General features: G+C 40.8%; 1 protein-coding gene and 1 long non-coding RNA gene across 6 annotated transcripts; one reads left to right on the plus strand and one right to left on the minus strand.

Annotated features, from left to right (window-relative positions):
• Positions 1–15: 15 nt before the first annotated feature.
• On the minus strand, positions 16–19767 carry TMEM185A (transmembrane protein 185A). The gene is made up of 7 exons (XM_039490005.1): positions 19502–19767; positions 11933–12109; positions 8990–9197; positions 6037–6120; positions 3935–4111; positions 3391–3514; positions 16–1263 (listed from the first exon to the last, which is right to left on the minus strand). The coding sequence occupies exons 1-7, from the start codon at positions 19729–19731 to the stop codon at positions 1019–1021; spliced, it is 1245 nt and encodes a 414-aa protein (XP_039345939.1). The 5' UTR covers positions 19732–19767; the 3' UTR covers positions 16–1018.
• On the plus strand, positions 19766–24686 carry LOC120372691. 5 transcript variants are annotated; one of them, XR_005585113.1, is made up of 3 exons: positions 19766–19884; positions 21980–22149; positions 24367–24686. It is a non-coding gene; the product is annotated as an uncharacterized LOC120372691 (long non-coding RNA). The 5 variants fall into 5 exon arrangements; XR_005585115.1 differs by lacking the exon at positions 19766–19884 and adding an exon at positions 20098–20164; XR_005585112.1 differs by lacking the exon at positions 19766–19884 and adding an exon at positions 20099–20465.
• Positions 24687–26194: the final 1508 nt, after the last annotated feature.

Here is a 26194-nt window from a genome sequence, read left to right on the forward strand (position 1 = left end):
TACAGATTTTGCACATAATATAGGAGAAAATAGTTTATTGAACAGCTGAAGTAAGGGGCTAATGATGAATAAGTGTGTTGCTTAACAGTAAAATTTGACTACAGAACTGGAAAAAGCAACAAAGTTAACATTTACCCCCAAGTCAGTGCAAAGGTTGTGATTATTTACACAATAATTTACATTAAGTCAAATCATGTAAGCTGTTATACATTCTATACAATACAAAAGCCTTCAAGTCTTGCCTGAGGAAAGAAATGCTCCTGTGCCTCTGTAGTTACAGATAGTGTTCATGTCTGAATAGGAAAGACATGCCAATACATACTACTACATGCCTAAAGTAGCAAGAGAGGCCAAGTGTATAGTTAAGACATGAAAGACATCCTCTGTAATAGTCTATGCATTTCATACAGGCTTTTTAAAAAAATACCTTTACATAATATTTATACTGTACAGAACTAGAATTTGAACAGAATATATTACATTGCTAAAATGTTTGTATAAATACTATACAGCCAGGCACATAACCAATCCACTAGGAAGGTTCACATATTAGACAACCACCTATCTTCATGGACAAAAGAACACCATAACACTAGGAACGCAATACTTAGAATGCTTAAATGAGATGTAGGAAAATATGAATTTCAGTTACTGGAGGTCATGTTACAGAATATTAGAAATTTTCAATGCCCAGTTCACAATAATTGATGTCCCTATCTGTGTACTGGAGTAATTTCTCTGGTAATGACTTTATAGGTACATTTTTTTAAAAGATTGTTTCCACCTGTGAACCTTATAGCTAGTGTTCCCACTTTGATTTGCTACCATGAGATTTTAAGCAAATATGGAAAGCTCTGAAAGAAATCATATTTTAAAATCTCCAACATCTACATTACAAGCCACTAATTGACAAATACCTATCCTTAAAGAAATTAGAACAAGGCATGAGATGAAACAAATTTGGCTGTTGATTCACAGTTCCAGTTTTGTTGTCAGTTGTCCACATTCTAAATGAATCTTAATCTGGCATGTCAATGCTTAACTTGGGAGGTGGAATAACATACTTTCCAGGACTCTGTGTAATGACCACTCCAGTCTTTTTTCGGAACATTGGTGCAATTTTGGGGGGTTCTGGAACAGGTGTTTCTTCCAGTTCTTCATTATCTTCATGATGGAGATCATAGGAAATATTTCCATATTCTCTCAAGAATGGGAAAAGTTCAAGTAGGAATTGACAGAAGTCTTTGCGAATTCCAAACCACCCTGGACAAATAAATATTTATTAATAGTTTCAGTTTTACTCCAGAAGAAAATTTAACTTTAAAACTAAGTACTCTCTCATTTCATTTGATTTAATTATTCAGACCACAATCTTTTATATAAAGATATTGATAAGTATTGTTTACAGAAAGTTACTTACAATGTGTAATATACATAGTATACTCTAATAGCAATACAAATTCAGGTTATGTCAGCCTGCAGCTATGCCAGCATATATTGAGATGCCATCAGATTTTACAAGCTAAGCAGCATCAGATCAGCATGTGGATGGGAAGAACATAATGGGAGCACCAAGACACTAACAAATGGTGCTGGTGACTCAGTAGATGGTGCCCTTCCATTAATTAATACCGCAGCCTGGTGTACAAGGGTACTATGCCTGCTAAAGCCAAATCTTTCACATGAAACAAAGCCAACGTCCTGACTACTTGCCATTAAAGATCCCATGATGTTCTTCTCAAGAGATGTTAAGCTTGGTGACCAGTTGCCATATTTCACCTTGGTAACTGCATTTCAGTTGTGGAATTAAGTACATTTGTTTGTTAAGCACTTTGGGGTCCATTTGGGATGAATGGGGTTATATCTCTTAACCTGTATTCATAAAATAAGATATACTGCCCAATGCTGTAGATCTAGCATTGGGCTGTATGTAGCCTTCTTGTAGACTGAGCCAATTCTGTCCTCAGCTACACCGCAACTGCACTGTGGTCACAGATACAAGTGAAGACTGACTTGGGCCCTTCAATGCTCCACATTGTCCTTACCAAGTCTGGGATGGCAAATTTAGGATTAAGGGTCAAAAAAAGGAATGAAATGAGATTGGTTAAAAGTTATATAACTAGCAGAAATACAAAGTTAGAAGTCTGATGCTATTCAAAGTAATCATATATCAGACAGAAGTCTAATTACATTAACTAGGTCTGGGAGAGCAACCTATGCTGGAGATGCTTGGATGAAACAAGCAGCTACATGCATTGAGAATGTACTAGCTGAAAAGAAATTAATCAATATTTTCATGATCAAGACCTCACAAGGCACTCTTAATGCATATTAATAGAGAATGTGAAGCTAAGATATTCCTTATTATAGGGCTAAATGGAGTTAATTATTAGTGGTGGTACAAAATTTTATTTAACCACTGACAGTTTCTCAGAATCAATACAAGAATGGCTCAAACACCAGCTGAATATGAAAAAGCTACCTATGATTTAAGAATAGGTTAAAAAAAGTCTTAGTGTACACTGCGATTAAAGAAACCAAAAACAAGAGAAGCCAGTTTACAGTAATAAATATTAGTACTAATTCTTTCAACTGAAAAGATCCCAAAGGGTTTTTATAGCCTTTACACTCACTGCACCATTAAACAAAGCTATCCTTGTAGTGGAAGTCACAACCAACTGGTACACAGCACAGCAGTGTGTGATTAAAGGAGAAACTAAACATTGGCTAAGGACGCCAGGACAAGCCCATCCTCTTACAATAAATGTTACGGGATCCTCAGAATCCACATCAGGGGGGAAAAAAAAACAACCCACTCTCCACTCCCTAAAAAGCATGGAACTCAATTTACTGTGGAAGGATTGAGGGCCGAGTTGACCCTCTTGGGATTTAAAGTTGTGGTTCCCAGGGGTCAAAAATAAAGCTTTTAGATAATTAACAACAACAGAAGATATTCAAAACAAGGGATACATACACAACGTGACTCACAAGGAAAAACTGTTTTAAGCTGCAAAGCTCCTTCTGACTAAGCACACTGTGTTCATCCCTGTTTAGTTTGATTGGTGTCCACTAAAAAAACCAAACAAAACAGACTGCTTTGATGTAAATGTAAGCCATACTTTCTACTCTACTGAAAGAGAGCCCCATAAAATTCCTCAGTACCCAAAATTGAAAATTTTGCATTAAAATTGTCTCAAATACTTCATTCCTACCCTGTCTAATCTCTCTCTCTCTTTTTTTTTGGGTGGGGTGGGGTGGGGAGATATACATATAGCATGTAAGTGTTATTTCTGAAAAGTATCGATAAAAAATAGGGTAAAGCCTTGATTAAAATATTTGAATTCAACATGAGTTTTTTCCATCTAATACTGCGTATTTCTAGATACTTACAATGATTTCCTCCTTTCTGTCCAAACGTTGTTGCCATTAAAGTTATCAAAGAAAGCCAAAGAGGGACAAAAATGGGTATATAAGAGAATGCATTATGTCCATCCAGCCTGTGCACTAGTAGAATCTAATGAAAAAAGTTAAGCAAATGTCAGTTTGATTATAACACACATCCACGATCTTAAGACATTTACATGCTGGACCCCAATCCTGCATGTTACTTTGTACAAGTATATCCCTCCACTATGCAAAGTCCCACTGATCTTAACTTTAACAAGTTTCCAATGCTTGTGTGAATATACATACAGAGAACATGAAACCCACCTTTTCATGTTCTCTGTATGTATATACATCTCCTCATTATATGTTCCATTCTATGCATCCGATGAAGTGGGCTGTAGCCCACGAAAGCTTATGCTCAAATAAATGTGTTAGTCTCTAAGGTGCCACAAGTACTCCTGTTCTTTTTCTGGATACAGACTAACATAGCTGCTACTCTGCAATTTAATTGAGAATCACACACACAAAAGATCACATTTTTGCTTACTTCAAATGTGAGTAATGGAACAACGATTGTCATCCAACTGATGGCCATTGTTATGTGTGTTCTCCTCTGCTCAGCAATAACGTCCATTGAACGCAAGAACAGGACAGACCAAACAATGTAATAGAGTACTACCAGACACAGGAAGGACATCAAGATCCACAGAGGAACACAAACAACCTGAAAAAGAAAGATCGTTGATCATTTTTCCTCTCATCGACGAGTTACTCTGTATCAGTTTTGTTTTTTAGAAAATAAAAAAGTAAACATATTAAACATAAATAGCTGCAAGTAATTTGTTGTAAATCTATAATGCTTTGTTATTATCACTACAACAAGAAAGCTTCACGAACCATGACCAATACTAAGTACCATATCAACTTTGTTGGGCTACTAGAGAAGCTTCTTAAACCTTTGTCTAGACTGGACCTTTAACACAATTAGCTGAAACAATTTAAAACCACTTCAGACTAATTCAATTTCAGTAAAATTTAGCTAGACATTATAAATGGGGTCAGAGTGCTTAAACAGAGTTTAGAATACATATACGGTAGGTCCCTTAGCTGAAAATTTCTAAACAGGGTTCTTGTCTCCTTTCAAATTCACTCTTGAATCTAAAGCAAGAGGAGGAGACCTACTACCAGGCTGTTAACTTTCTTTTTTGTATGCAATGTAGATGTAGCCATGTCAGTCCCAGGATATGGGAGACACAAGGTGGGTAAGGTAATATCTTATATTTGTTACAACTTTATTTTTTTACGTCTACTTACAAAAAACTCATATAAAAATAGAGTGTCTCTGAAAGCCACTTTTTCGAATTTTAAATCTCAATATATTCTTTTTACATTAACTCTTCCTTGCAACTGGATTTGAAATAGTTTGCAGGAATACTGGCTAAACCAACCAATTATTTACCAGGCAATATTGTTTACATATAAAAGCATTCCCCTATCTCATCACCCATTAACTCCCTGCTTTGTCTTATGTTCTCCGGGCAGTTTTCCTTTCCAATCCAATTTTCTCAACAACTGATAAGAGATTAATTGGAGTTTGTAGTACACTGTCTCATTCCCCCCTGCAGAATGACACAAGCAGTCTATCTCCACATGTTTCCATAGTGAAAACAGCCATTTCAGTGAATGATTGCTGGATAGGCAAATCAACAGAAATGAGATCATGGACTTGTTAATGCCATGGCAATAACGTTTTAGACAGGTGTTCTACCTAAAAGAATAAAAATGAAACAACAGACTATAATAACCAGGTTTTCAGTGGATAGAGACCTAGGTCTGTACGCAAACATGCATGCAAGCTGAATATGAATTTCAGGCACTTAGATACCCATTTATGTAAGCCATTTCTCAGGGTTTGTTTTTTTTTTGCTCAAATGTGTACAGAAACATCCATGGAATAGCATGAGTTGTGTGTGAAGAGTACCTCGAGTCTAGCCATTGAAAGTTTGGCACTAAAACTTTGTATCTACTAACATACTTCAACAAGAGCAAGACTTTAGTGCTATCTATAAGAAGATAATGCTTTCCAACAAGTCTTAATTTCTACTTTTCTGTAGTTTAGGGAGACAATATCTCTGAGTAGCAAGGGAAAGGAAGTCCCAGATCATGAATTCTATTCCATTCTCTATTCATGCACACTTTATAAGTGGTAAACTACTTACCTTCATAGTATCTTAGTTTACCTATATTTTTTCAGAAGGATAAATACTTACCCCGAGGGGCTCAATAAATGTTTGAGACACTTGATTAATATGGTGCTCTGATGCCTTTCGGCACTGGATACCAAAAATATAGTTCTCATTTTTTACTTTTGACATATTGACATTATTATTTACTTGTTAAAAACCCACACACTGCACTTACGCTGATAATTTTTTAATTAAAAGTGTCAATGGGGTTAATGAATAGCTACAATTTGTTACTTCCAATTATACATCATCATCACGTGTGTCACTTAATTGTGCAATTTGGTAGCAAAAAACTTACTTCACTTAAAAGTATTTTTCTTAGCAGGCCACCATATTCAATGTTTGCATGAAGACTTCAACATTTAGAAACAACCTTAAAATGGAGTAAATGGAATTTACGTACAAGCCATGGCCATCTGATGATCCCGTCTAGTCTGAGTGCAATAAATATGAACTGGAGAATATTGACAGAACACAAAATTTCCAACTACAAATAGAAAACAAAAATACATTAGAACCACTTCATGGCACTATAAAGTAATACACAAGACACTCAAAGTTTGAAAGAACAACTTTACGACTCATGATACAGTTCTTTAACAATGAACTCCACTTATATCTACACTAGATGTTATGAATGATTAGTCACGTGTTCCTTCATCCACCCAATCCATTCCTTATTTCAATTATGTTAGTTACTGTTTTTTAAACTAACATTTCCTTTAATAGTTGCACTGCAGCATTTAGCTAGTGCAAGACATCCACTGTGTGACTCTAACTAGGAAGAGACCAGTGTAGGTTCACGCACCTGCATAAAATGCAAAAGGACAGTATGAATAGCGAAAAGCAGATTACAATAAACTGATTTTAACTTCTAAAAAATGTAAGATGTGTTAATTCCTTTATGTAGCAATATAGGTTAAGTACTAGTTTCATTAAAAAAACAAAATGAATGAAAGCCACTACGCTTTTCAAGTGTCCCACTAACCTCTACTTCATGTCCCCAGCAGAGAAGTAAAAGTTGTACTTTAAAACTAACCCTAAATTATACTGAAAATGTGACACCTTTCTGGTTAGCTCAAAAAGGATCAAATAATGAAATACCATCTGACTTGGCAGAATTCCATTTCCCAAAGTTCCTGGGCCACGCCAAATAGGTAAGAATTTGGTTAAGGGATCAGAGAGAAATTTACTCTTTGAAAATGGCTAACTGAAGCCAGTGAATTTAAATAAATTTTCTAATTTAAATGCCAATATCTAAGGGGATTTTGAGATATAAATATTTTCCAGAGGTCAGACAGTATGTGCAACTTCATACTGGCTCAGTTATCTTAGTGGGCATTCTGCATAATCTATGACCTCTAAAACATAAGTGTGACACACTGTATCTTTGAGCAAAGAATCATGTCTCCACTAGCCACACACAGGTAACATTTTAATAAAAGTCTTGCAGACTGGAGTTCAAGTAACTATGTACTGGAACTCCACAAATGAGTAGAAAAATAAGTGGACACAGGGCAAGAAGAAAAGTTACAGTACAGACTTCTGTGACAGAGCTTTTATAATTAGGTTAATAGGCACCACTTGCCAAATTCAGCTGAATGTTTGGTGATGCCAGAGTCAAATTTAAAGCTTTCCTATGTGCCTTAGATAAACAGTATTTTAAAAATCACTGAAGCACAACATATAGCAGAAAACTTCCCCAGCCCACCATGCATACACAAGGGCTTATCGAGTAGTGGCCACCTGTGTCAAGGCATAATCCGTTCCATAGTGGGATCAAGCAGACTGAAAATACTTTAAAATAAGGCAGCTATTGAACTATATGACAGTTGAACAACTGCCTCAGTTACATTATTTCAGCCAACATAGTTCATATTTGTGCACTTGGACATGCTGGATGTTAACAGTACACGAAAAGCCTGAGGTACAGAGTGGAGAACAGAAGAAGTAAAACCCTTGAGAGGGACAAGGAAAGACAAACCAACAGAGCATGAGAATAAAGGAAGTAAAGTAGTGGAAAAGTAAATTGGGCAGTGGAGTTTTGTAACTTATTCTATTTGGGAGATAGCTGTGACCTTTTTGGGGGTGAGTGGATTCTAATTTTTCTCCACCAATATTTATTAGCTGTGCACCCATCCTGCAAATCAAGTGGTAATCAAGCATCCAACGGAAGATGACTACTTTTATGCATATTTTACATTAAGGTACACTAAAAATAGAATTCTACAGAATGAAGTTCTATTTGCAAATATTTTTAAATTTGCAGTTTTCAAGGGATCTAAAAATTAGTCCACCAGTTACCTAGAAGCAACAAAAAGAGTCTTGTGGCACCTTATAGACTAACAGGGGTATTGGAGCATGAGCTTTCGTGGGTGAATACTCACTTCGTCAGATGCATGTGGTGGAAATTTCCAGAGGCAGGTACCACCACACGTGGAAATTTCCACCAGATGCGTCTGACGAAGTGGGTATTCACCCATGAAAGCTTATGCTCCAATACGCCTGTTAGTCTATAAGGTGCCACAGGGCTCTTTGTTGCTTTTTACAGATCCTGACTAACACGGCTACCCCTCTGATACTAGTTACCTAGAAAGTCACTTTCCTTTCTCTACTTTCCAGAAAATGGCAAATTCAGTCTATCCTAACATTAAAAAATGCTCTGTTGAGAGAAGTAGTCAAGTCATCTAAAAAGGTAAGGGACTTTTTGTACGGTCCCTAGGGTATTAAAAAAAATAGTTATCGCCTTCTGAAAACAGTGCTCCAATAATTTCCTCAAACAGGCAATTCATTGAACTAAAAAGCTGAGTTTGCTGCGAACGTGCTAGCATGCATGCCACATCTCAATGTTCTCCATAAACTTAGTAAATTTAGAATTGTGCTCTCATATTGCTAAAGAGCTTCTTATGTATAGAGTGTGAACAAGCTTGCCTCTTACTCCTACAGACAGCACCAGTCACGCAAAAGACTCTTCAGCCTTCACGATCTACAGTCCTATGAATTAATAAGTGATTTCAGCAGGCAATATTGTCTAGGAGCACTTTTTACCAGCACTAAATTCACTTCAGAGATATCCATAATACAGAAACACTTTTGTAGTTCATTGTTAAAAAGATTCAATAATAGTGACAAGTTTAGAACATGAATGTTGTAATTTAATATGTTCTTAGTAAAGAACAAGTAGAAAAAGTGAAGTGAGGAGAATTTTTCATTTTCTGGTTTCTCAGTTTTGGTAAGCTACACAATATGACAGATTGATACACTATTTGGTAAAACACGAACAATTAATATGGAATAAATTCTGCTCTTCAGAGTCAACAATCCTAGTTCTCAGCACTACAGAAACAAAGCCTCACCTCCAGAGATCTGTCATGTCGGAAGCCCCACACACAAGCTGCAACTGACACTGGAGATACAAAGAACAATGGCATGAAGACCAGAAGCCAGTAATGGGTTCCTCTTTCGATCCTGTCGCATACCAGAACTTCGAACATCAGCAGTAGCAGGTGAATGCCTACTGCAATTAACATAGCTTTGAACTCCACACAGGTTTCTCCTTCTGCTCTAAAGAGGGGTAAAGAAGAATCAAAATCTATTGGCCTTAATTTAAAAAAAATGTCAATTATGAAGCATCCTACCATGCAAATATCCCAAGACATTTTGAATATAACAGGTCTAAGTTTCTTGAACTAATCACTATCTCTTAAGTGCCATGTACACATTTGGTATTACATAAATAACAGGCACTATTCGGGAAAACAAAAATTCTTACCAAATTGGGGTGAAAAGTTGAAATACAAAAATCTAACACTTTTCATGAGAGGAAAGTTACCAAAAAAAATCAATTTTAAGAAAACCGAAATGGAATTTTTTGGCTTGCTCCCTGGATAGTACAGGAGCAGGACAGATTGACAGGACAGCAGCAGGCCAACCTGTTATATGGTTTCTGTTGAAACTATTGATGGATCAGACACATTTCCAGACAATGTTCAGATTCTGTGGAATCAGCATTTTCCAATGGAAAATTAGTCCATCTGAAATTTTGTTATTAGCTCTATCCTCTTGTTTGCAGAGAGAGAAAGAAAGAGGCCTTTTATATTTTTTTAACTAAGAACATTTCCTACTTCTCAGATGTACCTTCTGCTAGAAAGAGCAACAACTAATTATGAGCGAATACAGTAGAACCTCAGAATTACAAACACCAGAGTTACGAACTGACTGGTCAAGCACACACCTTATCTGGAACCAGAGTATGCAATTAGGCAGCAGCAGAAAAACAAAAAAGCAAGTACAGTACTGTGCTAAACTACTGTGCTAAATTACTAAAAAAATATAGGGAAAGTTTAAAAAAGATTTGAGAAGGTGAGGAAACTGTTTCTGTGCTTATTTCAAATTAAATTAAAAGCAACATTTTTCTTCTGCATGATAAAGTTTCAAAGCTGTATTAAGTCAATGTTCAGTTGTAAACTTCTGAAAGAACCATAATGTTTTGCTCAGAGTTATGAACATTAGAGAGTTACGGACAACGTCCATTCCCGAGGAGTTTGTAACTGAGGTTCTACTATAATACACCAATGGCTTATATATTTGGTCTCAATGAGGAGAGTGGATCCTATGAACGCCTGAACTTACTTAAGTTAACACATTTCCATCATGAAAACGAAATATTAAATTATATGTCAACAAATTTTTCTTGAAGCAGACATGCAGATATAAATTGAATAGTATAATCTATAAGAATGTGGATTTTGTGTGCATAGTTATGAGACAGAATCACTTTTTATTTATTATACACATTTTTATGGAAAGTGACATCTACAAGTTACTACTATACTACCTTAAAAGTTCTTAGTTTTATTTTTCTCTATAGCATATTCAGACGAACATTATATCAAATGCATAAATATGAACTCTTATATGAACTCTTATTCTTGATTATATGAATTTCAAGTCTTGACAATCAATTTGGAAAACACGAGACAAGCTGAAAGATAGCTGTGACTCTGGCCTAAAAGTAATGAAATGAAGGTTTCTTGTTGTACATTTGGTTCTGTTACTGGGACCATGATTATAGTATACACACACATATACGACATTAAACTATTTGAGTGTTTGTCTTCAAAAGAAGCAACTAAAATGGTTTGCAAGTATCACCTGGGCCACCATTTAAAATGCTGCTTTTTATAGTATTAGAATTTGTCTAATACTCCCAATGAAAATAATTTTCGCTTATACTTAAATACTCTCCTACAGTCTTTCAGGGACTACGTAAGTATTATTAATTATTTATATTACCCTAACAGTGCAGGAGAACTAGAAGGTAAAACTGACTGGTTTATCTTTATTGTCCAACACAAAGTGCAAGCATCTGTTTTGAAAAAATAAGCATCCCTGTTACAATTCAATATGTTTTAAAAATCGAAGGTATTATCAGTAACAGGGAGGGAATTTTATGAAAGCAATGATTTTTGCCATTTGCATATTGGCTGAATGATCACAGGAATCTTATGTAGTGCCTTACATCTCAATCTTGAAACTGAGTTTGTGGATGAGCAGGATCTGCACAGAGTCACACTAAAGCCAATGGGCTCCAGCATATCTGCTGGTAAAATCAGGACCTCTTTGTATATATTTGAGTTTCTACTGATGTATCTTTTAATAAATAGTAAATCTGGATAATTTTACTCTGACAGTTGAAGTCTGAAAAAACATTTAGTAATCTATTCTTGTCACACGTGCATAGCCTACACATTTAACAGCAAGGAGATTAAACACAAGGAGATCAAACACATTTAGGGCTGATCTAAACAGTTTTTATAACAATTTAAGCATGCTGGTTTATAAAGTGATCTAGTTAGCATAATGCAACCTGCCCCTCCAAGTGTGGATGTAATTATACCAGTATAAAGATGCTTACATCAATACAGCAGATACAAAAACAAACTATACCAATATAAGCACCTTTATACCCGCATGACTCTGTCCACATTACATCAGCTTTAAAACCAATATACCAAAATTGGTACAAAAACTCTGCAGACAAGCCTGTGAAGTTTTAACTCATATTTCCTAAATCAACTATCAGTACAGTATAAGGATAAAGAGTCCATACATGCATAAAGCTATGTGTCCATGTATTGTGTGTGTTACAGTGACTAATTTTAAGCAGCATCAAGCAGGTTTTATTGATTTCCATATAACTTCTTATATAGTTATCAAAAGCACACTTAAAGATTTTGATTCACTATGAAAAAGGTAAACATTTCTTTCTTCATTGAAAACAAGTGTCCTAATCTTACCGATACTGTGGGTTTCGTGCCCATACTCCTGTTCCCACTGAGGCACCAACAATGACCATTAGCTTCCATAGCCATATTGGAGCAAAAACAGCCCAATAACTCCACTGAATTTTGTCATCCAGGCGGAGAGAGAGCAGAACAGAGAACAGCAGCAGACAGGCATAGATAAGAAATTTGCTATTAAAAAAGAAAAATACAACTTAAAAGTTATGGCAAATTGTTTTACATACTTTCAGAAAACAAAGGAAACTCAGTTCAGTCATTGCTGTGTACAGTGCAGACAAATAAGGCACTTTTGAATCACATAATTACTTAATACAACAGAAAATATATGGCTGTTGAGTTTCGTTGGGTAGATTTAATCAATTCTGAAGAGGTGCTTTAAGTATTATATTTATGTTGAAACATTCTTATATACCACCTCTTTCATCTATAAAATAATTACTTCAAGTGAACACATCAAAAGCATTCTTACAAGACAAGCGTATAGGATATGAATGGACTTTTAAAAATACTTCCCCTCCTATAATACTGCTCCTGATTAGTCTCATTAAATTCGCAACTTGGTTAAATTCCACAAGCAGTATGTTCTGGTAAGTACATTTTGCAATACAAATCAAGTAATAATTGTAATCCATATATTCATTATGGTTATTTTTAATTTTAATAAATCTAGAGTGTAAAAAATTAACTCAAATAAAAATGAGTTTAGTTTCCTAATTAGGTATGCCTAATTTTACAAAACACTTGGTTTTGCTCTAATTTATCAAATTTATTATTGAAAATTTAAACTTTGGTTTTCTAGAAGATAATTTGATATGCAAAAGTTACTGTCTCAATGATTTTAAAGATTAAATGTATGTACAATAAAGGAAATTTCACCTAAAAGTTGTTGTAAGTACTTAAACCACTACATTTTATAAGCTAGTTAATAATCTAAAACTGTTCTCATCCACTCACAATGCATTCAATAATAAACACAGCGACCTGTCACCATACCACCAGAAGTCAGATAAAATTACATATGCAAAAGTCATTTGCTACTACAGGACAAAAATAATTTGCACTATAAAGCACATTCACCTGAGGAGCTCAGAGTGCTCTACACACATGTAATTAAGCTTCAACACCACCTCTCTGCAGGAAATAATTATACATCCTTTATAGACTGGTAAAGTGAGAAAGAGAGATTAAGTGATTTGCCCAAGGCCACCCAGTAAATCAGCAGCTGAATCAAGAATACAATCCCTAGTCCCACAATATAAACAGTAAGCCGCTCTTCTTTATTCCCATAAAATCCTAATAAACATTCACAAGATCAGTATCTCCAGTTCAAGGATAAGCCTCTATTTAGCACAAGTGTCTCAGCTCTGAAAGTTTATAAAATTTCTCTTCTTCTCTTCATTCTTTTTGAAATGGCAGACATGATTCAGCTTTTAGCATCCCTGCATCAATACATTTCCTGAAACATTCATTATCCTGTACAGTTTGTACAACCAAATGCAGTTAGCTACAATTATTATTGTGATTAGTTAAGGCCCAATCGTGGAAATGCTTCATGAACTGTGTGCTCTGGGATTCTCTCGTCCCAGTGACCGTCCCTCACGCATTACAATTGTTTGTGAACTTTCTACATGTTCTTAAAACATCTTATAATGGTTAACCCTGAGAGACAGATCAGATGTGAAATATTCTACTCACTCTCCAAACTCCTTTAACAATTCCACATGTTTGTATTCTCTTGGCCTCAGAGAGCAGTGAATGGAGCTGCACAGCTCTCCCTACTACAGCCTTGCCACACTCTACAGAGCCAGAGGTCCAGAGTCAGGAATACAGCAACTACAGCCTTTTCTTCCAATGGACTCCCATTTTGGCCTCATCTACATTAGGATTTAAAGGTGTGATGCTAACACATTTTCAATCTAGCATTCAAAGGCAGGGGCGGCTCCAGACCCCAGCATGCCAAGAGCGAGCTCGGGGCGGCATGCCGCAGGGGACGCTCTGCCGGTCCTGGGAGGGCGAAAGGCAGCTCCGGTGGACCTCCCGCAGGCGTGGCTGCGGAGGGTCCGCTGGTCCCGCGGCTCCGGTGGACCTCCTGCAGGCGCTCCACCGGAGCCGCGGGACCAGCGGACCCTCCGCAGCCATATCCACGGGACTGGCGACCGACAGAGCGCCCCCCACGGCGTGCCGCCGTGCTTGGGGCGGCGAAATGGCTAGAGCTGCCCCTGTTCAAAGGGCACACCGCCCTTAAAATGCGATAAAATGTTAAAGACGGGGCGTGGGGGGAGAGGGCAGTAAATTAATTTTCTATCTTAAAGTATCACATCAGACAGAGGCTGTAATTTAAAAAAAACAATATCAATCTAAAATTTAGCCACGATTTTTTAAGACTGAGTTTTAAAGCAGATTCAGGTACTATGCCTACAAGACTGTGGTTTTACAAATACATATTCCTATTTTTTAAAGTGTCTCTCTTCCGTCAAATCAAGATTGGATGTCTTAATAGAAGACATGTTTTAGTCACACAGAAATTACTGGGCTCAATACAGGGGTAACTGGGTGAAATTCTATGGCCAGTGTATATAGGAAGACAGACCAGATGATCTACTTATCTCTTCTTCTGTCCTTACAATCTAAATCCCCTATTGCTGTGAGAATGACCCACAGAAACAAAAGAAGTGACTTAGGCTACGTCTACACTACCGCAGTAAGTCAACCTATGCTATGCAACTCTAGCTACGTGAATAATGTAGCTGGAGTCGATGTACGTTAGGTCGAGTTACTGCAGGGTCTACACCATGGGGGGGGGGTGTCAACGGGAGAAACGCCCCCGTCGACTTACCTTACTCTTCTCATCAGGGGGTAGAGTACAGGGGTCGATTGGAGAGTGATCTGCTGTCGATTTAGCAGGTCTTCACTAGACCCGCTAAAGCGACTGCCGGTGGATCGATCTCAGAGCTTCAATCCTGGCTGTAGTATAGACCTGCCCTGATTTATACAAGAGGGAAAAAACAGTGAAACTGCCTGTGCATTGACAGACAAGGTGGGTGAAGTAATATATTTTATTGGACCATGAGAATATAAGAACGGCCGTACCGGGTCAGACCAAAGGTCCAGCTAGTCCAGTATCTGTCTACCGACAGTGGCCAATGCCAGCTGCCCCAGAGGGAGTGAACTTAACAGGAAATGATCAAGTGATCTCTCTCCTGCCATCCATCTCCATCCTCTGACAAACAGAGGTTAGGGACACCATTCCTTACCCATCCTGGCTAATAGCCATTTATGGACTTAACCACCATGAATTTATCCAGTTCTCTTTTAAACGCTGTTATAGTCCTAGCCTTCACAACCTCCTCAGGTAAGGAGTTTCACAAGTTGACTGTGTGCTGCGTGAAGAAGAACTTCCTTTTATTTGTTTTAAACCTGCTGCCTATTACCAACTTCTGATGGTGAGAAAGACAAGTTCTGGAGCCACAAGAGAGCTCTTCTTCAGGTCTGGGAAAGGAACTCCCAGCATCACAGCAAAATGCAAGGTGGAACAGATTATTTAGCATAAGTAGTTAGCACATACTGTAAGAAACCATTCAAGATACAGTGGCCCGTTAACACCTCTGCAGTCATAGCCTCCCTGTAAAATGAGGGAGTTACACAGATTGTTGTAATAAGCCATTAATCCAGCATCTCTGTTCAGTCCATGGTTTTTAGTGTCTAGTGGAGTAATGAACTTAAGCTTGTCTTTTGACTGTATTTTGTGTACAAAGGTTAAATTGAAACAAAGTAAAATTCAGACTGAATTTTAAGTTTTAAAATTAGCTCTGTATCTTTAACTTTGGTTATTAAAACACTAGTATTGTAACGGAAAACAAGCAACATTATTTCAGAAAAAAGAACAGGAGTACTTGTGGCACCTTAGAGATTAACAAATTTATTTCAGCATGAGCTGAACAGGAACAGATCTGTACAGACACATGCCTAGAACCCAAACCAGGTGTATTCTATTTGCTACCCAAGATCCATAAACCTGGAAATCCTGGACGCCCCATCATCTCAAGCACTGGCACCTTAACAGCAGGATTGTCTGGCTATGTGGACTCTTCTCCTCAGGCCCTATGCTACCAGCACTCCCAGCTATCTTTGAGACACCACTGACTTCCTGAGGAAACTACAGTCCATCGGTGATCTTCCAGAAAACACCATCCTGGCCACTATGGATGTGGAAGCCCTCTACACCAACATTCCACACAAAGATGGACTACAAGCCATCAGGAATAGTATCCCCGATAATATCACGGCTAACCTGGTGGCTGAACTTTGTGACTTTGTCCTCACCCACAACTATTTCACATTTGGGGACAATATATACCTTCAAGTCAGCGGCACTGCTATGGGCACCCGCATGGCCCCACAGTATGCCAACATCGTTATGGCTGACTTAGAACAATGCTTCCTTAGCTCTCGTTCCCTAACGCCCCTACTCTACTTGCGCTACATTGATGACATCTTCATCATCTGGACTCATGGAAAAGAAGCCCTCGAGGAATTCCACCGTGATTTTAACAATTTCCATCCCACCATCAACCTCAGCCTAGACCAATCCACATAAGTGGTCCATTTCCTAGACACTACTGTGCTAACAAGTGATGGTCACATAACCACCACCCTATACCGGAAACCCACTGACCGCTATACTTACCTACATGCCTCCAGCTTCCATCCAGGACACACCACACAATCCATTGTCTACAGCCAACCGCTAAGATACAACCGTATTTGCTCCAATCCCTCAGACAGAGATAAACACCTACAAGATCTCTATCAAGCATTCTTAAAACTACAATATCCACCTGCTGAAGTGAAAAAACAGATTGACAGAGCCAGAAGAGTACCCAGAAGCCACCTACTATAGGACAGGCCCAACAAAGAAAATAACAGAACGCCACTAGCCATCACCTACAGCCCCCAACTAAAACCTCTCCAGCGCATCATCAAAGATCTACAACCTATCCTTAAAGATGATCCCTCACTCTCACAGATCTTGGGAGACAGGCCAGTCCTCGCTTATAGACAGCCTCCCAACCTGAAGCAAATACTCACCAGGAACCGCACACCATACAACATAAACACTAACCTAAGAACCTATCCTTGCAACAAAGCCCGATGCCAGCTCTGTCCACATATCTATTCAAGTGACACCATCATAGGATCTAATCACATCAGCCACGCCTTCAGGGGCTCGCTCACCTGCACATCTACCAACGTGATATATGCCATCATGTGCCAGCAATGCCCCTCTGCCAGGTACATTGGCCAAACGGGACAGTCTCTATGCAAAAGAATAAATGGACACAAATCTGATATCAGGAATCATAACATTCAAAAATCAGTGGGAGAACACTTATAATAATAATTGGAGATATACCAATCTCCTAGAACTGGAAGGGACCTTGAAAGGTCATTGAGTCCAGCCCCCTGCCTTCACTAGCAGGACCAATTTTTGCCCCAGATCCCTAAGTGGCCTCCTCAAGGATTGAACTCACAACCCTGGGTTTAGCAGGCCAATGCTCAAACCACTGAGCTATCCCTCCCCCCTTAACCTCTCTAACCACTCAGTGACAGACTTGAAGGTGGCAATTTTGCAACAAAAAAACTTCAAAAAGAGACTCCAAAGAGAGACTGCTGAACTCGAATTAATATGCAAATTAGATACAATTAACTCAGGCTTAAACAGAGACTGGGAATGGTTGGGTCATTACACTAATTGAATCTATTTCCCTATGTTCAGTTCTCCTCACACCTTCTATGGGTCATCTTAATTATCACTTCAAAGGTTTTTTTTCCTCCTGCTGATGATAGCTCATCTCAATTGATTAGACTCTTCCTGTTGGTATGCGTACTTCCACCTTTTCGTGTTCTCTGTATGTATAAATATCTCCTGTCTCTGTGTTCCATTCTATGCATCCGAAGAAGTGAGCTCTCACGAAAGCTCTTGCTGAAATAAATTTGTTAGTCTCTAAGGTGCCACAAGTACTCCTGTTCTTTTTGCAGATACATACTAACACGGCTGCTACTCTGAAACCTGTCATTATTTCAGAGAGTGACATTATGCATAAAAAAAGTAAACTGAGAAGGACTGGTCTGAATCTTGAAAGTGCTAGAATACAGTGTTCATGAAACATTTATAACAATAGTGTAACTCAGTTATGCAAAATGTGGTTTTTGCATAAATTTGCATCCACACAGACCTATGCTACAACCCTTGCTACAAAACTATGTCAGAATGCTAGGGCAGGTCTCAAGCGTGGTTTGGAATTAACAATAAATAACTTGTTTTTATACAGCACTTTTCTTTCCAAAAGAACCTAAAGTGCTTTACAAGTTTATACCAAAGGACCATTTCATTCATCCCTGAAAAGCATAGTTAGTTATTTTTAAAGCAATGGCTCCTAGCGGCCCCCCATCATGTCCCATTTATGCAAGATGCTGCTGTATACTGCCCATCTCTACCCTAAAGAGCTTACAGGAAGCTTTTTAATGGTGAACAACAACGCTACACAACAGATTAGCATACAAGGTGAAAAATATTGTACCTAAATGAAACAACATTGAAATGAAATAACCTACCATGTTATAGGTGAAACCTTGTTATATTGGGGTAGCAGCAACAGGCCTCCAATGGTGATTTAAAGAGCCCCGAGCTCTGGCCGCTGCGGGGAGCCCGGGGCCTTTAAATCACTGGCCGAGCCCCGCTGCCGCCGCTTCGGGGTAGCGGCGGCAGGGCTCCAGTGGTGATTTATAGGGCCTGGGGCTCCCCGCTGCAGCCAGAGCCCGGGGCTCTTTAAAGTGCTGCCTGATCCCCACTGCCAGAGCCCCCGCGTTAATGTGCTATATGCACACCTGTGTTATATCGGGTCACGTTATATCGGGGTAGTGGTGCATCTCCAATGAACACAACTCACGAGGTGTGCACTGCACACAGCTAGGTGCTGAATAACTGGGGCGGGGGCTGCATTTTCTCAGGCACCCCCTGCCCTCCCATTGCCATGGCACTCTCACGGACGTGCCTTCAAGCTGTCAGTGCCACGCTACAGCACGAAACCAGGCTAGCCGCGGCCCCGCTCAGAAACACTGACCACCGCAGCGCCTGCGGCTGCACCCGGCTCGGCCCCTAGCAGGCAGCGCTACGGGAGGTCCTGCCTTTCCTGGGACCCACTCGTGCCGATGAGAAGACGCTCCGGAGCCGCACAGCGCTCGTGCTCGGGTCTGGGAACGGGGCTGGGTTCGCGCGGGGCCGCCGGGCTGTGCGGCCACCCGCCGCGGCCGGGCACCGGGGCCGCCGCGGCCGTTTCCCAGAGGGGAAGGGGCCCCTCAGACGAGGCGGGAGCAGCCCCCTGCACAGGAGCACGGTGGGGGGGGAGCCCAGATGTAAGCCAGGCCCCGTGAGCCCCGGCCGGGCCTTGCCGGGGTACGGTGGCCTGACGCCGCCCCACGGGCCCTTCCAACAGACTCCAAACGGAAGCCCCCGGCCCGGTCCCGCTAGGCCGGCGGCGGCGGCGCAGGGCCCGGACTCACCTCGGATTGAAATCCTGGAACAACCCCCGCAGGTTCATGGCGCCCCGACCTCCCGCCTCGGCCGCTCGCTCGCTACACGGGACGCATGGCCCGGGCGCCGCGGCTGCCCGGCCCCGATGCTGCTGCCGCCGCCGCCGAACGAGCCAGTTCACCGACTCATCCCTCCCCTCACAGCCATCGCCCGGGCCGGAGCGATGCAGGCAGCGCGCATGCGCATTTCTTCCGCGCATGCGCAGCAAGGCCGAGAGGCCGCGGTCCCATTTCGCCTATCTTCCCCGACAAAAGGGCCTCCCCTCCCCCCACCTAATGACCGCGGCGGAGTGCGCATGCTCAAGAGCTAGGCGCATGCGCGTTGAGGCAAAAGCGCTTAAAGCCTTGTCTCGGTAGGTGTGGTTGAGCTTGTGGTTCTTTCTGCTTGTTCGTCTGTAGCTGAACAGCGCGGCCAGACCCCGGCTTCCTGTCGTGCCTTTGGCTGCAGCCCGGCCCCGCCCCGCCCCACAGGCGTGGGGGATGCTGCCGCGTTTGGCTGGTCCCTGGCTAGACCCAGCCCCAGCCACTGGCGGGAACAGCACTGACCCTGGCTTGGCCCCGGGCCCCAGGGGTGGCTGAGCCCTGGAGGTTGCTGGCAGGCTCCAGGGGCTGGGTTGGGATGACACAGGAGAGGTGGGCGCCCTTTGGCCTGTCCCACTGCTCTCGCCCCACCATGGCTGAGCCAGTGCCCTGAGGAGAGGGTGCTGTGGTGACAAGAGGGTGACTCTTGAATGTGTGGCTTTGTAGTAATTAGATGCCATGGGGCCAGCCCAGATGTCTCCACGTTCCTAGTAATTCTTGCCCGAGAACAACAGGCTTTGGATGAGGGGAAGGGTGGATGGAGGAGATCCTGGCTGGACAAAGGAAAATACCGGAGGAGGCTGCAGCAGTGCTATAGGGTTACGTTTAATGAGTCCTCAGAAACTTAAGCTAGGTCAGAAGGCGACTTGTCTCTTCTTTGAGCTTTAAAGCTCAACGTGGGTTAGCTTCTGCTGTCTTAGGCCCGAGTCCTTCAATAGGATGCATGTTGGCAGATCTCTGCTCCAGTACAGAGCTTCATTGGAAAAAAATGGGGCTCTGAGCAGGCTCTCAGGATTTTTCTGCTTGCATCTCATTGAAGGACTTGGAAAACACCTTCTGCGCTATCCCTCAGTTGAAGGAGTTGAGATGCTTTTGCTAATAGTCTCCAGATTTAAACAGTTAGGGGCAGGAAACTGAGCATACCTGATGTAAATAGGCCTGAGCTTTGGAATTCACTTTGCTGATTTGTCCAAAAGAGCCCAGATTTGTTGATATTATGGGTACTTTGGGAAGCACATCTGGCATATGAAAGGCATTTTGTGAGCCAGGTTAGTTTAACTTTTTAAAACCAAAATATTCTGAACAGAATCTCCTTTATGCCCTTCTACTCCTGGCTTTTCCTTGTTCTTATTTGACTTAATACAGCCTAACATTCTAACTAATCATTGTTCCTGAATATTGATGTTCTTTAGATGATAACTTGGGTCTACTTCTAGACCTTCCACTTTTCAGAAAGAGCACACTAGCTGCATCTTCAGTATGCTTTCACCTTGGAACAATGGTGATATTGACCTTTGGTCCATTGAACTGACTAAACTTCCATTAAAGTAAAACACTAATAAATGTAAGCTCTTTACTACACTCAGCTTTTATGAAATGTGCTAGCTTTCATTGCCCATATTCTAGTCCACACAGAGCTAACTAACATTTTGGGGCAGCCTGCAAAACAATACTTTGTTTGCCCCGTTGATGCAATGTAACTGTTTTCTGTCCACTCTTACATCCTTATGTACAGGTCTGGCCTAAGGATTTTGGGGACTGCCAGCAAGGTTAATTCTTTGGATACTCTTCAGTTATAACAGAGTACAAAACTTCTTTACAAAAGAAGTTTGTGTTTTGTAAAATATTTTAATTCCCAAGCCTCCAGATGCAGAATTAAGGCCCAGTGGTTTGTTCCTTTCAAACCTAGTGGTTGGTTTACATTCATTTTATGTTGTCAGGCTGTGCCAAGGAAAAAGCCTATGAGAAATGTGCTTATACTTAATAAAAGGAAGCTGACATTTTTCTTTGTATTTCTAGTTTTCTCAAAATAGGGAGCTTGTTGCTGTCAACTTGGTGGAGCTCCTTACTCTACAGCAGTGGTTTTCAACCTTGTTTCATTTGCAGACCCCTAAAAAGTTTCAAATGGAGGTGTGGACCCCTTTGGAAATCTTAGACCTAGTCTGCAGCTCTGAGGTTGAAAACTACTGTTCTGTGATAACAACAAAGTTTTGCGGAATCCTTAGACATAGTCTGTGGACCCCAGATTCAAAACCACTGCTGTAAAGTGCAGAGGAAAGCAGCACTGTGGTAATAATCATTCTTGGCATATATGTAGATCGCAAAGTATTTTATAAAGGTGGGTAAATATTATCTTGATTTTTACAGTGGAGAAACTGAGGGTCAGAGAAGTGGCCGAAGCAGTGTATGACGACGGTTAGCAATCCTACTGCACCATCTGCTGACAGCAGTACCCAGGACACAACAGTGGCAGTGGCGCTGAGCTGAGCTGAGCAGGCTGCATGCTTGCTGTGGTATGGCGTCTGCGCAGAAAAAAGGTGCAAAATGATTGTCTGCCATTGCTTTCATGGAGGGAGGGGAGACTGATGACATGTACCCGAAACCACCCATGACAATGTTTTTGCCCCATCAGGCATTGAGAGCTTAATCCAGTGTTCCAATGGGTGGCGGAAACTGTGGGAACTGTGGGATAGCTACCCACAGTGCACCGCTCCGTAAGTTGATGCTAGCCACGGCAGTGAGGATGCACTCCACCGACTTAATGCGCTTAGTGTGGACGTATGCAATCGACTGCATAAAATCAATTTCTTAAAATCAACTTCTATAAAATTGACTTAATTTCGTTGTGTAGACATACCCTTACTTAGGACTTGTACACACTAGCCCTTATGTCGGTATAAATTATGTAGCTCGTGGTTGTGAAAAAGCCATCCTCCTGATGGACGTAAGTTACACCGACTTAATTACCAGTGTGGTCAGTGCTGTGTTGGTGGGAGACCTTCTCCCGCCAAAATAACTACCACTGTGACAGGATCCCTGAGGTGCATCCTGGGACTGTGGGACCACTGTGCCCCCTAAACTCTCTCCAGCCTGGGCTGTCTCTCACAATGCCTTGCTAGTGACCAGCAGCAAATCCCTCCAGGCGCTGTGATCACTCAGCACAACCGCATGTGGAGCTAGATTGCATGAATGCTCCCAGAGTCACTCATGAATCACACAGAGAAAGGCACCGGAGCCAAACCCCTCCCAGCACTGTGTCTCAGGAATATACTATCTTGCACTGCTCAAGATAGGTAGTGCAGATTTATTAATTAGTTCACTACTTCATCAAAGGAAAGTGGCTATACAGCAGCCTTTGCAAAACCTGAGCAGATTTGCCACACACTTCATACAAACTCACTAGTAAAGATAAACAGTAAAACAAATTTATTGACTACAAAACATAGATATTAAGTGATAGGCAAAAAGTCAGAGTTAGTTACCAAAAGAAATAAAATATAAGCACTCAGTCTAAACTCTCAACCCTATTAGACTGGGCAACAACTAGACTAATCAGTTTTTCTCACCCCACTGGATATTGCAGTCCTTAATACAGAGATTTGTCCCTTAAATCTGGGGCAGTGTCAGTGTCTTTGTTGCTTGCAGCATAGATAGGGGCAAGAGTAAAGGCCCAGCATGTGGCCACCATGTCTGTTTTATAACCTCAGTCCCATGTGCTTGGGGAGCACAAGTCCAGGCATGTCGGGGGCATTGCTGAGTCTCCAGGCAATGTTGAGCAATTCCCCTGGTGTGGCCTCATGCAGGTGAGTCATTGAATTGTAGCTCCCTTGCTGGACAATGGTTGTTGATGGTTGTTTGACACCCCGCCCAGGTGTTGGTTACTTTCCTTGCTGTTGTCTCTGGGGAACTAATATCTCGCTGATTCCCCAACTTATAGCACATTTTAGTGGCAACCGTTCAACACAATTCTCATAACTTCATATGCATTAGTGATATACATATATGGATAGAGAAATGACTTTCAGCAGATCATAACCTTTCACCTGATACCTTACAAGGCATGCTTTATATGTAACATCACAGTTACAGACAGATGAGGAATATGGGGGGTTACAGGGTGCTCTCCCAAGATACAGAATGTCACAACCGTCTCTCACAGAGTTGGATTTATTATGCCGACAGGAAAGCTCTCTCCCATTGGCAGAGAGCATCTGCAGTAGCAGCACAGCTGCATTGGCGCAGCTGTGCTGCTGTAGTGATTCTAGTGTAGGCTAGCTCTTAATGTCACACAGCAAGTCATTGGCAGAGTAAAATCAGAATATTGATGTCAGTCTGGTGCTCTTTTCACTGGACTATGCTGCCTCCAAATGGAGTGGAGGGGCAGTGTGGAGAAGAGAAGGCTGTGAAATACCAGCATCCCTTCCCAGACTACGCAATCATCAGTAGCCCCTCTCCTGCTGACTGTCCGAGCTGAGATGGGGCTTTTGTGTGGAGCGGAATAAGGGAATGGCTGCTCCACGTAGCATGTTTTCCTCTTAGAACGACATCATCTGAGCTGGAACATCCTTTGGAAGTTAATGCTGCTCATGATGCACAACCTTCCTCCCAACTAGTGTTCAGGGAGCTTAGGGTTACAGGTGGAAGATGGGAAAACCATGGCAGCACAGCAGCTGAGACAGCTCTGATGCCAGGCCTGGGGAGCATGGATGTAAAGGGAATTTTTCACCGTATATTTTTTCCCCTTCTAATCTCAGGTCTATGGGAGGCTTGAAGACCATATTCCCTTGCACCGGTGCCATCAGATCAGCCCCTCTCAAAGAAGCATGTAGCTGAGCTGCATAACTAGAAATACCATGTGATTTTTGTAGTGTCATCTCCCCTCTCCCTTTAATATCTGAAGGAAATATGGGATTCATGTTAAAAAATATAGTTGACTTTGCAGTTATGAAGAACCTTAAAGTCATTGTAAAAATATTGCATTGGGGGTCTGCAGTTTTTAAAAGGGATGTAGAATCAGCTTTGATCTTTAGAAATGACTTGTATTAAAAACAAAAACATACATTTTTAAAAATTCCATAACTTGGTTGTATTACTTTGCCCCATTGATGGATTATGGAATGTTTTGCTGTGTAAAATGTAGTGGAGTCAAAATCGCTGAATAATGGAAGGAGGAGACAATGTTGCAGAATAATGTCTTTTATCAGACACAGCAAAAAGACCAGAGGTCGTTTTAATAGACAAGACTTAATTGTCTGTCTGCCTGATAAGATTTTATAATTTAATTTGAAGAGCCTTCAGTACCAATCCCCAGATAATCTTGCACTGATTCAGTGAGAATTACATTTCACTTTTGGTCTTACTTTCCCACCTGTACTGTAATCCTAAATCCCACATGGCCCCTTCAATTTACCTTATTTTCCTCCCCCCCCCCACCCCTCAATAAGTCTTTCCAGTCTCGTTGCGTTGTGTTCAGTCCCTGTGGGCTATAATGCAGCATTGAAAGTAGTTATATGAATTTTCTTGAAATTGAATGTGAGCGATCGGGTAAAATGAATTTTTATACCATTACCTAGTGCTCTTGGGACAATTTGAAGGTAATAAGCAGCTTGTTACAAGACAGTCATTGTGGCTTTTTAACACATTTGATCATTCATTTTTTCTGGAATAAAACTCCAAACCCCATTAAATCCCACAGTTGTAAGGACAAAAGTGTCATAAACCCCAATTCTGCAGTGAGCTGTTTGTGGACTGAGACCATATTTTGTAGGAAAAGTTTAGACTCTTACTATAAATCAAATATGCAGTTGATACTACTTTGTTGCTAATGAAGGAATGTATAGCTTAGTGAAATAAGATAACACTAAATTACTAAAAACTTCGAACTAAGGCGTAACTAGACCCTTAAAGTCCCAACCCTACAAGGTGATTCACAAGTGAGGACCCCTGTTGAAGCAGAAAGCAACTTATGGCAGGTGAGGAATTGCTACACAATCTTAAAAAATCAAAGAAACATGCATTTACATTGTATTGTCTTTTAGGGATTTATGGGCCAGGACCAGTGTTTACCCACACAGCCTTTTTCCATGTAGTCAAAAGTTTAATTTTTAGTAAACTTACTGAAAAGAAGATGATGGAAGACTACAAAGCCAATGTTAAACTTCCTGCAGCTGAATTTATAACGTGACTCTACTCTGAAAAGGACTCCTGTAAAAATGGCCTCATGGGGTTCCATATTTACTGTGTCTCAGTTCCAGGGCAAAGATCCACACAAATGGAATAGGAATAGGATGGAGGTTCACTCATAGACTTTAAGGCCAGAAGGGACCATCGTGATCATCTAGTCCAAGGGTCGGCAATCTTTCAGAAGTAGTGTGCCGAGTCTGCATTTATTCACTCTAATTTAAGGTTTCGCTTGCCAGTAATACATTTTAATGTTTTTAGAAGATCTCTTTCTCTAAGTCTATAATATATAACTAAACTATTGTATGTACAGTAAATAAGGTTTTTAAAATGTTTAAGAGGCTTCATTTAAAATTAAATTAAAATGCAGAGCCCCCCGGACCGGTGGCCAGGACCCAGGCA

The sequence above is a fragment of the Mauremys reevesii genome, linkage group 9, assembly GCF_016161935.1.
Source record: "Mauremys reevesii isolate NIE-2019 linkage group 9, ASM1616193v1, whole genome shotgun sequence".
Taxonomy (NCBI): Eukaryota; Metazoa; Chordata; order Testudines; family Geoemydidae; genus Mauremys; species Mauremys reevesii.